The sequence below is a fragment of the Leucoraja erinacea genome, chromosome 6 (assembly GCF_028641065.1).
Source record: "Leucoraja erinacea ecotype New England chromosome 6, Leri_hhj_1, whole genome shotgun sequence".
Taxonomy (NCBI): domain Eukaryota; kingdom Metazoa; phylum Chordata; class Chondrichthyes; order Rajiformes; family Rajidae; genus Leucoraja; species Leucoraja erinaceus.
The window spans coordinates 45,237,991-45,250,347 of NC_073382.1; the positions used below are offsets into that span (position 1 = coordinate 45,237,991).

Below are 12,357 nucleotides of genomic sequence, written 5' to 3' on the forward strand. Positions count from 1 at the left end.
GAAATACAGCACAGAAACAGGCCCTTCGGCCAACCGAGTCCACACTGACCAGCGATCCCTGTACACTGAGACTATACTACACACAAGGGACAATTTACAATCCTTACCAAAGCCAATTAACGTACAAACCTATATGTCTTTTGGAGTGTGGGAAGAAACCGGAGCACGCAGTGAAAACCCACGCGGTCACAGGGAGAAGGTATAAACTCCATAAAGACAGCACCAGTAGTCAGGATCTAAGCCAGATCGCTGGCACTGTAAGGCAGCAACTCTAACGCTGTGCCATCATGCCGCGAATATGTAAAATCATGAGGGAATGGATAGGGAAAATGAAGAGTCTTTTACCCAGAGTATGTGAATCAAGAACCAGACTACAAACGTTTAAGGGGAGAACAAAAGAATTAGAGGCGGCATGGTGGTGCAACGGTAGAGTTGCTGCCTTACAGCGTCAGTGACCAGGGTTCGATCCCGACTATGAGTGCTGTCTGTATGGAGTTTGAACGATCTCCCTGTGACCGCGTGGGTTTTTGTGACCACGTGGGTTCGTGCCGTTTTGTAGGTTAATTGGCTTCTGTAAATTCTCTCTGGTGTGTAGGATAGATCTAGTGTACTGGGTGATTGCTGGTTGATGCAGATCGGAGGCCCAGAGGGCCTTTCACGCTGTGTCTGTAAACTAAACTAAATTTCAGGGGTGATCTTGGATAGGGGCAGCGTGGTTAGATATCAGGCAGACTCTTACCTGTGTAAGACACAAAATGCTGGAGTAACTCAGCGGGTGAGGCAGCATCTATGGATGGGCGACGTTCCGGGTCGAGACCCTTCTTCAGACTTACCTGTGTAACCCAGTCTTCATGCACCTTCCAGCGAATGTAGGTCACGTTTGGTGACAGGGCAGTTTTTTCGATGCTTATGCTGGGCATATTGTCCACCTTTGGACACTTCTTCCATGTTCTGTCAAACAAAAAGACCCCCAATTAAAATCTACTCCCACAGCACAGCGCCCCCTCCATCACCTCTTACCAGGCAACTGAACCATCCTACCGACAATGAGAGAGCAGTCCTGAACTGCTATCTACTTCACTGGAGACCCTTGGACTATGATCGGACTTTACCTTGCACTAAAAGTTATTCATGTACCTGTACACTGTGGATGGCTCGATTGTGATCACGTTTTACCTTTCCACTGACTGGTTAGCACGCAACAAAAGCTGTTCACTGTACCTCGATACACGTGACAATAAACAAAACTTAAACTTGGTGATACAAAACTGTTGGTGCAAATGAAGGCACTAACTTGCTATTATGTAATTGGCCTTTTCACAGACCATAGAACAGTACAGAAGATAGAAACAAAATGCTGGAGTAACTCAGCGGAATAGGCAACATCTCTGGAGAAAAGAAATAGGTGACGTTTTGTGTCGAAACTCTTCTTCAGACCATCAGAACAGCACAGTGTTGAAACAGGCCCTTCGGCCCACATTATCTGTCCAAACATGATGCCAGGTTAATCTCTGTCATTATCCATATCCTTCCATTCCGTGCCTATCCAAGAGCCTCTTAAATGTCACTATCATTCGTGCCTCCACCACCACCCCTGGCAATGCGTTCTCCTCGGTGCAAAATAATGTCCGTTAAACTCCGTTAAACTTTGCCCTTCTCACCTCATCTTTGACATTGCCACCCTGGGAGAGAGAGTCAGACTATCTATGACTTCCCTCAGGTCTTCCCTCAGCCTCTGACATTCCCAAAAATAAAAAAGTTAGTCCAACCTCTCCTTATAGTTAATACCCACTAATCCAGGCAGCATTTTGGTAAACCTCTTTTGGTCTATGATCATTAAGTTTTCATATCCAATAACTAAACTTGTTGGTACACAAAAAAAAACTGGAGAAACTCAGCGGGTGCAGCAGCGTTTCTCCAGCTTTTTTTGTGTACTTTCGATTCTCCAGCATCTGCAGTTCCTTCTTAAACTAAACTTGTTGGTTTAGTTTGAATTTAATTTATTGTTACGTGTACCGAAGTACAGTGAAAAGCTTTTGTTGCGTGCTAACCAGTCAGTGGAAAAAGAACACATGATTACAATCGAGCCATGTACAGATACATGATAAAGGGAATAACATGAATAACATTTAGTGCAAGATAAAGCCTGTAAAGAATGATAAGCACAATTACAGAGTGGATAAAGGGCAAAATATTTGGTTCAGCATAGAAATAGGCCCTTCGACCCACTGCTCATCAATCACCCATTAAGTGGTATCAGGGTTTAAGAGGGAACTGCAGACAGCATAGAAATAGGCCCTTCGAGCCACTGAGGCCAGACTGCTCATCAATCACCCATTAAGTGGCATCAGGTCTTGTTTGTAAAGATGCTTGAATGTCAATAACAGCTTCTTCCTCTCTGGTATCGGGTTTCTGAACAGTCCTTCCATAAGCTAAGGTACTGTGTGATTCATCTCTACCCCATTGTGGATTTTGGACTTTGTGGAGCTGATGCGCTACAATGCTGAGAACTATATTCTGCACTCTGTATCTTCCCCTTTGCTCTACTGATTGTACTTGAGTTTTACTTGATTGTATTTAAGTATTGTATATCTGATCTCTTATAATAGCATGCAAAACAAAGCTTTTCCCCTACCCTGGGAAAAATAATCTGGGTATCTATTCCCTTCATGATTTTGTACACCTCTATAAGATCACCCCTCAGCCCCTTGTGCTCCATGGAATATAGTCCCAGCCTCTCCCTGTACCTCTGGCCCAGCAGCATCTCTATAAATCTTCTCTGCACTCTTTCCAGTTTAATGACAGCCTTCCTGGTGAGCAAAACTGAACACAATTCTCCAAATACAACCTCACCAATGTCTAGTACAACTGGGCCATAATGTCTCATCTATACTCAATTCCTTGAATAATGAAGGCCAATGTGCCATAAGCTTTCTTTATCATCCCATCTATCTGTGACAACACTTTCAGGAAACTGTGTATCTGGCACTCCTAGATCATTCTGCTCCACAACGCTCCCCAGATCCCTGCCATTCACTGTGTAGGTCCTACCCTGGCTCAATTTCCCAAAATGCAAAACCTTACACTTATCCAAGTTAAAGTCCATTTGCCATTCCTCAGCTCAATAGCCCAACTGATCAAGATCCTGCTATCATTATTGATGACTATCTCCCCAATCTATGATACCACCTATGTTAGTGTAATCTGTAAACTTGCTGTGTGATTCTCATCAAAGTTGCTGATATAGATGGCAAACAACAATGGGCCCAGCAATGAACCCTGGGACACGCCACTAGTCACAGGCCTCCAGCCCGAAAAACACCATCACCCTCTGCTCCCTTCCGTGAAACTAATTCTGTATCCTGGCATTTACACCAAGTGCTGGAGTAACTCAGCGGGTCAAGCAGCATCTCTGGAGAAAAAGGTTGGGTGACGTTTCGGGTTGGGACCCTTCCACAGACTGAAACTAGGGGTGGGGAGGGGGAGTGGGAGCTGGAGGCAAGAAAAGGCTAGGAGCAATCAGGGCCACAAGTGCCAGTCGGCAACAAATGACCTGGTAGGTCCATTGTTGGCCAGGGAAGGTGTGATCTCAAGAGAAACAATGTGGAGAACTGTGGAACTGATAAAAATGATGGGTGGAGGAATGAGGCAAGGAGGGAGAGGAGTAGGATAAGAAGTTACTTAAAACTAGAGAATTCAACATTCAACAGCTAGGTTTTAAGCTGCCCAAGTGAAATATTAGACGCTCTTTCTCCAATTTACATGTGGCCTCACTCTCGCAATGCAGGAGGCCCAGGACAGAGGTCAGTGTGGGGTGGGGACAAGTAGTGAAATGGTTGCCTACCAGGAAATCCCGTAGGCCTATGTAGAGTGAGAGTAAGTGATCAGCAAAATGGTTACCAACTTCACGTTTGGTCTCACCAATGTACAGGAGCTAGCTCACCCTGGATCCCCTACAATCTAACCTTCCACTGTAGCGTACCATGCAGAATGTTATCAAAGGCCTAGCTGAAATTCATAAAGACTGTAAAGCCGATGTCTATGGCAATGTACTCAGTCAAATTAGTGAGACACAATCTCCCACAAAAACAATTCCCATACCGGGAGTCGAACCCGGGCCGCCTGGGTGAAAACCAGGAATCCTAACCGCTAGACCATATGGGAGATTGACTCCCTTGATTGTTTTTGAAAATGTGAATCCATGGTTCTAGATAGTCTGGCCTCAGGAAACATCAACTCTGCATTTATCCTTTCAAAAAGGTATCAGAATTTAGTGTTTTATCTATGATTTTCCATGATTACCTCTCATTCTTCTCAACTCCCGACTGCTCTGCTCCCTCCTCATAGAACAATAGGGGGCAGCACAGAGGCGCAGCTGGTAAAGCTGCTGCTCTTACAGTGCCAGAGACCCCGGTTCAATGCTAACCTCTGGTGCTGTCTGTGTGTTCAGTTTGCACATTCTCCCTGTGACCATGTGGGTTTCCTCCAGTTTCCTCCCACATCCCAAAGACCTGAGGGTTTGTAGGTTAATTGGCCTCTGTATATTGCCATAGTTTCTACCAAAATGGAAAGCATGATAACGATACAATATTGTAGAAAGAGAACAGTACAGAATGTAGAAACAAAGAATTGCATATGCAGATTTATACCAAAGATAGACGTTGTTCTCCAGAGATGCTGCCTGACCTGCTGAGTTACTCCAGCACGTTGTGTCTATCTATAGACGCGTACAGCACAGGAACAGGCCCTTCGGCCCACAATGTCCATGCCAAATGTGATGTCAAGTTAAACGGATCTCCTCTGCCTGCAGGTGATCCATATCCCTGCATTCCCTGCATAGCCATGTGTCTACCAGAACCGCTACATCTCAAGTTAAGCGATGTGGGAGTCCAGAACCAGGGCTCACTGTTTAAGAATAAGGGGGAGGACATTTAGGACTGAGATGAGGAAAAACTTTTTCACCCAGAGAGATGCGAATCTGGAATTCTCAGCAACAGAGGCAGTGAAGACCAATTCACTGGATGTTTTCAAGAGGGAGTTAGATTTAGCCCTTAGGGCTAAAGGAATCAAGGGATATGAGGAGAAAGCCGGAACGGGGTACTGATTTTAGATGATCAGCTATGATCATTTTGAGTGGCAGTGCTGGCTCGAAGCTCTGCACCTAATTTTATACGTTTCTATGTTTCAGAAAATGTCACAGTTGTGAAGCCCAGTGTCGGCAGCAGGTGGCGCTGAGATCACATTGCCAGAGCATCACATTTTGCGCATAGATATCACGCTGACACTCCCCACCTTAAGCAATCGGTCACTTACGTAAAGTCCCACTTCCGTAAATAATGCTGTACTCAGTCCCCGGTGCAATCAAGTCAGTTTGTAATTTCCACAACACTGTACGATCACTCAAGTTTACTAGGGAAATAAGCCGGCATTGGCAGAGGTGTTTACCCAGAAGGCCGGGCGCCGTAGAATGCAAAGATCCTATAGCAAGCAAGATAGATCACTCCTGCTAAATGCAGTGGGCTGACATGTGGTACGCAATGGAGCGAAACGTGGGCCTTTTTTTCATCCATTTCCGTAACCCGACATGACCCGCAGTGTAATCAGCGTTACGGAGTAACAGTTTGTGTTAATAAATTATAATTCTGAAAATGAGAAGAAGATTTTTCCCAAATAACTTTTATTTTTACGAGGATGTTTCCGTAACCGGCTTCCGTCTCCCATCTCCGTACTAGTATCCTATGGGGATCTTTGGTGCGGAGATGGAAGCCGGTTACGGAAATGGGGCCGAAAATTACCCATGAATCTGCCCATGACCGTACTACATCTTTTTCGTCGAGTGATCCATCTTGCTTGCAATAGGATCTTTGGTAGAAAGTGCCCCAACGGTGAGATGGGAACCCAAGCTGGCAATGGCGGCTGTGATTACCCAGAAGGCCGCACACTGCAGAAAGTATCCTGGACTCAGCTGAGGCAATTAATACTCTCAGTGATAGACGCAATGAGCTGGAGTAACTCAGCGGGGCATGCAGCATCCCTGGAGAAAATGGATAGGCGACGTTTCAGGTCGGGACCTTTCTTCAGACTCCGAGTTATTTCGGGCAGGGGATGGGAATGGTGATTCCGACTTACGTAAAATCTGACTTACACAAGTGTTCACGGAACGTAACCCTTACTCAAGTCGGGGGAATGACTGTACGCTAAAATGTATTTGATTCACGTCTGTAAACCATGGGCTTTGCTGCCAATCAAATAGGAAATGATCTTTCAAAATAAATTCATCTTTACTCATCCCTGACGGACAAGGAACTGCAGATGCTGGAATCTTGAGCAGAAAAAACACGCAAATTGCTGGAGTAACTCAGTGGGTCAGGCAGCATTTGTGGAGAACGTAGATAGGCAACATTTTGGGTCGGGACCGTTCTCCAGACATTTCATCAGCAGCTCGGTTTACACTTTGGTGGCAAAAACAGGAAAGTAGACTATTATCTAAATGGTGGCCGATTAGGAAAGGTGGAGATGCAACGAGACCTGGGTGTCATGGTACACCAGTCATTAAAAGTAGGCATGCAGGTGCAGCAGGCAGTGAAGAAAGCGAATGGTATGTTAGCTTTCATAGCAAAAGGATTTGAGTATAGGAGCAGGGAGGTTCTACTGCAGTTGTACAGGGTCTTGGTGAGACCACACCTGGAGTATTGTGTACAGTTTTGGTCTCCAAATCTGACGAAGGACATTATTACTGGGGAAGGACGAGTGCAAAGAAGGTTCACCAGACTGATTCCTGGGATGTCAGGACTTTCATATGAAGAAAGACTGGATAGACTCGGCTTATACTCGCTAGAATTTAGGAGATTGAGGGGGGATCTTATAGAAACTTACAAATTTCTTAAGGGGTTGGACAGGCTAGATGCAGGAAGATTGTTCCCGATGTTGGGGAAGTCCAGGACAAGGGGTCACAGCTTAAGGATAAGGGGGAAATCCTTTAAGACCGAGATGAGTTGGATGATCAGCCATGATCATATTGAATGGCGGTGCAGGCTCGAAGGGCCGAATGGTCTACTCCTGCACCTAATTTCTATGTTTCTATGAGAAAAACATTTTTCACACAGAGAGTGGTGAATCTGTGGAATTCTCTGCCACAGAGGGTAGTTGAGGCCAGTTCATTGGCTATATTTAAGAGGGAGTTAGATGTAGCCCTTGTGGCTAAAGGGATCAGGGGGTATGGAGAGAAGGCAGGTACGGGATACTGAGTTGGATGATCAGCCATGATCATATTGAATGGCGGTGCAGGCTCGAAGGGCCGAATGGCCTACTCCTGCACCTATTTTCTATGTATCTATGTTTTAATCCTTCCTTCATCTTCAGAGAGACAGCATGGATAAGTCGGGCCAAATGGGCTGTTTCCATGCTATACGGCTCTATGGCTCCATGGATGTTGAGTCTGTCTCTTATGTCTGCTGTCAACTTATCAAATTATGCTTTCATCAGCAAAGTTCATTCCACCGAGTCAGCTGCAAGTTTCTTCACATCCTTTGTTAACAGCAGAAGACACAGGGAACAAGAAGCAGAAACCTTTTCTATCCATTACTTGGTCAGTTTTTGAGAGATATGCTTTAGTCTGGAATGTCAGGGGCTGAGCGGAGACCTGATAGAGGTATATAAAATTATGAGGGGCACAGATAGGGTGGACAGTCTGAGCCTTCTCTCCGGTAGTAAAATTTAAAGACTAAAGGGCATAGTTTAGAGGTACAGCATGGAAACAGGCCCTTCGCACCCACTGATTCCATGCCTGCTAGAGTCACACCCAACAACTCAGGTTCGATCCCGACCTCGGGTGCTAAGGTTGCACATTCTCCCTGTGACCACGTGGGTTTCCTCTGGATGCTCGGGTTTCCTCCCACATTCCAAAGACATGTGGGGTTGTAGGTTAATTGTCATCTATAAAATTTCCCCCTGATGTGGAGCGAGTGGATGAGAAAGTGGGGTAACAAGAACTAGTATAAACGGGCGATCGATGGTTGGAATGGACTCTGTGGGCCAAAGAACCTGTTTCTCTAAACTAAACACAAGCTTCGGTTCAAAACGGAGTTGTGATTTTTATGCTCAGAATGTGACACACATTTACATGTGTTGCACAAGAATATTTCACTAAACACGTATTATACATAAATACCATACGGAAACATTTAGAAACTTGCCAACTTCTCACACATTACAAACCTTAAAGTTTCAGCTACAGACGATAGAAGTAAAATGTTCACACAGCCCTGTAAAGAGAAGAGTTTAAATGTTTAAAACATCATAAATATCAAATTTTAATCGTTCCATCTCTGGAGAAGAGTTGGTCTGATGGTGACATGTTGTTTTTTTAAGTTAGTTTAGTTTAGAAATATAGCCCACCAAGTCTATGCCAATCTGTTCACACTAGTTCTATCCTATACACAAGGGGCAATTTACAGAAGCCAATTAACCTACAAACCTGCACGTCTTTAGAACGTGGGAGGAAACCAGAGCACCGGAAGAAACCCACGTGGTCACAGGGAGAACGTGCAAACTTTGTACACCCGAGGTCAGGATCGAACCCAGGTCTCTGGCACCATAAGGCAGCAACTTTACCGCTTGCCACTGTGCCACCCTTGTTACGCAGAGTGCTTCATGCCGTGACCCCCCCCACCCACATAGCACCCAGATTAATCCATGACCCTCATGTTCTACTTGGGTAGCTTGCAATCCAACAGTATGAACGTTGAATTGTCCCAGTTTAGTTAACACCCCCTGCCCCCCCTCCACCAGTCCCTTTCCTGTGCTCACTCTCCCACCTCAGTACACACCCAATCCTCCCACTGTTCACCCTCCCCCCCCCCCCCCCTTTTCTCCCCCTCCCCTCTGTCCTCTTCCATTATATCCTTTCCTCTGGCATTACAATGCAACCCTCTTCTCTCTTTATCCAACAATCTTTTGTCATCTTTTCACCTCTAGCCTTTGTCACTTACTCCACCCATCTGCCACTCAATCCACTTCACCTGCATCCAACTATCACTTGCCAGGCTTTGTCCAGCCCCCATCTCTCTTTTTCAGCATTCTCCCCCCCCCACCCCAACTCCAATCAGTACGAAGAAGGAGTCTGACCCAAAACATAACCTGTCCATGTTCTCCAGAGATGCTGCCTGACCCGCTGGGTTACTCCTATCATCATCTAGAGTGGGCACAAACCAGCATCTGCAGTTCCTCCTTATCATGTTCAGGAACAACAACTTCCCAACAACAATCAGGATATTGAACGCTACAAACTCCATCTAAACTCTGAACTACCTTGATTGTACGAGGGACTTCGGGCTTTGTTTTGTTTTAGGACCATATTACGTCCTTTTTTTTATTTGTAGGACTTCTTTTACTTGTTTTTTTTGGTGTCTTAAGTACTGCGTTTACAGTTGCAAGTAGGAATTTCATTGTTCCGTTGCGCGACATAAGACAACGCTCTTGACTCCTGACTAACATGCACAACAACAATAATTTAGCCAATTGCTTGTTCAATTACCCGGAGTTACTAATTTAACACCTAGGTTTAAGTGTGAGTGAACATCCTATTCCTAGATTTCACTTGTTCAGAGATCAGTTTAATACACAAAGTCGCTGAGTCGTAGCCCAGACCATCACGCAAACCAACCTGCCTTCCATTGACCACCATCTACACTTCATGCTGCCTCGGCAAGGCCACCAGCATAATCAAGGACCAGTCTCACCCCGCCACTCCTTCCTCCCCTCTCCCATCAGGCAAGGTGTGAAAATGCATACCTCCGGGTTCAAGGAAAGTTTCTTCCCAGCTGTTATCACGCAACTGATCATCAACTAGAGAGTGATCCTGACCTACCATCTACCTCATTGGGGAGCCACAGACTATCTTTAATCGGACTTTATCTTGCACTAAACGTTATTCCCTTTATCCTGTATCTGTGCACTGTGGACGGCTTGATTTTAATCATACGTAGTCTTTCCGCTGACTGGATTGCACGCAACAAAAAGCTTTTCACTTTACCTCGGTACATGTGACAATAAACTAAACTATCTATATATCTGTCCAAATGTCTTTTGAATGTTATTTTAATTTGCAGTGGCCCTGTTTAATACTGCCCAGGTATTTTAAGTGATCCATGCCCATATGTTTGTGATTCACTTGCAGAAATGTATGTGGAATTTTGTCTGTAAAATAAACTGAGCGAGTAACAGTGGTCGGCTGTGGACTGGTCTACTAGTCAAGATCTCAATGTTACTGTGGGCACAAGAGTTACTCTGCTTGCAGTGGGTGGGGTGTTTAGAACTACCAACAGCACAGAACCCTTTACTAAATGCAGTGTTAAACATTCACCTGGTCATCTCCGTACAAGATCATGCCGTCATCAGCCCCTGTAGAACTGGAAAATAAAACAAATTAAATCTTAGCATCTGACATTCAAAGGCATCACACAGCAAGATAGATCTCACCGTGTTATTCTGACATAATAAAACCGTCAACCCTAAGGCTTTGCTGCAGTCATTTTATTTAAAGTACAAGTTCTGTGAAATATTAGTGCTTTACATTATGGAAGGCTAATTTTATAAGCTAAAGAAAAATATTCAGCAGCACAGCACAAGAACAGGCCAAAAACTGATAGTAAGTATATAAAGACTTGGCTGGACCAGGCACCGCTCCAAGAGGCCCAGCGCGTGGGCCGCACGTGGCTTACACCGGTGGATGATACCATGACAACGCTGCCAGGACGACGGGCCTTCATGGTCAGGTCAAGAAAACTGCACTTACAAACTGGGACTTGTAAATGGCACCAAACTGGCGACTCTGTATACTGTTGCAGTGTACTACTGCTGAACACTTGTACTGTACCTGAGATGCTTGTCTAGGATGTATCTATGCGCTTATGTATAGTGATACGTACTGAACTGTATACAAAAATGAATTTCACTGTACCTTGGCACATGTGACAAATAGAGTGCCATTACTATTACCATTAATTATGAGAGGCACTGAAATGGTAGACGGTCAGAATCTTTTTCCAAGGGTGCAAATGTCAAATACTTAAGGGAATAGCTTCAAGGTGAGAGGGGCAAAGTTTAAAGCAGATATGTGGGGTAATTTATGTTTAAACACAGAGATTGGTGGGGGTCTGGAATGTGCTGTTCGGGGTGGTAGTGGAGCTGATACGATGGTGGTGTTTAAGAGACTTTTAGACGGGAATGTGGATTTGCAGGGAATGGAGAGATATGGCTCACGTGCAGGCAGAGGAGATTAGTTTAATAGTGTCATGTTCGCCACTGACATTGTGGGCCAAAGGGCATGTTCCGGTGCTGTACTGTTCTATGCTCCAAGTTCTGAGGAGTAACTCAGCCATTGGCATATCTGTAACACACAGGAGGGTCTCAGGGGTTATGGGGCGAAGGCAGGAGAATGGGGTTGAGAAGGAAAGATAGATCAGCCATGATTGAATGGTGAGGTAAACTTGATGGGCCGAATGGCCTAGTCCTGCTCCTAGAACCTATGAACGTATCTCACCAATAGTCAAGTTGCAAAGGGCATGTTTCCAATCCAGCAATTTGACAATACGGTTCAAAGGTGGAAAGCTCATAGATCTGAATCTCCCGATCTCTACATTGAAAAGAAATGCAAAATAGGATTGTGAAATACCTCATCTTGATTAATTAATTTTCAGAATTATTCAATTCATGTTAAGGTTAAACTGAGAGAGAAGCCATACCCAGTGCTGAGAATAAACTTGTTGTATTGATACATGGTGGTGAAGTCAGTCACCCATTTTGGCTTTCGGTGAAAAGGCTTCTCCTGTAAAGTAAAATAATGTTTTATTTTGTCGTGTTGTATTGCAGTGACTTTTACCATTAGGTTTTAAGGTTTATAATTGTCATGTATATCGAGGTACGGTGAAAAGCTTTGTTTTGCATGCTATCCCAACAGATCAGATATACCATACATAGATACGATTAAGGGCCTGTCCCACGAGCATGCGACCTGGATTCGGCAAGCGCGACCAAACCGGAAGCGGGGTCGCGCGGAGGTCGAGTGAGTGATGTGAAGTTCGAGCGTAGTCTGCGGGAAGTTCGCGCGTGACGTACGGTGTCAAGACGCTGCGTAAGGCATCGAGACGCTGCGCACGCCCGTCAAGGTGGTGCGTACGGCGTCGAGGCGGCTGCGGGCCGGCAGGCCATTGCCGCGCGGAATTTTTGAACACGGTCAGTTTTTCGGAGCCCCGCGCGCTGTCGGGACCAACTCCGCACAATTCCATACGGCTCCGGCGATCGAAGTGGGACCAGCCCCGCTAGGCCGTACGGCTCAAGCGACCACGCTTGTCGCAT

The 12,357-nt window shown here is 45.3% G+C and overlaps 1 protein-coding gene and 1 non-coding gene across 3 annotated transcripts in view; both read right to left on the minus strand.

The window, feature by feature from the left end:
* The window catches only part of wdr95 (WD40 repeat domain 95), a 74,609-nt gene that overhangs the window by 38,284 nt on the left and 23,968 nt on the right, over positions 1 to 12,357 (minus strand). Inside the window, exons 7-11 of one of the 2 annotated variants that reach the window (XM_055636869.1) lie at positions 11,745 to 11,827; positions 11,543 to 11,635; positions 10,364 to 10,409; positions 8,218 to 8,264; positions 834 to 951 (exon numbers count right to left, since the gene is read on the minus strand). In XM_055636869.1, coding sequence (XP_055492844.1) covers positions 834 to 951; positions 8,218 to 8,264; positions 10,364 to 10,409; positions 11,543 to 11,635; positions 11,745 to 11,827 — 387 coding nt within the window. The remainder of the gene's footprint in view (positions 1 to 833; positions 952 to 8,217; positions 8,265 to 10,363; positions 10,410 to 11,542; positions 11,636 to 11,744; positions 11,828 to 12,357) is intronic. The other variant, XM_055636870.1, reaches the window with a different exon arrangement.
* trnae-uuc (transfer RNA glutamic acid (anticodon UUC)) lies at positions 4,093 to 4,164 on the minus strand. Its single transcript has one exon. It is a non-coding gene; the product is annotated as a tRNA-Glu (tRNA).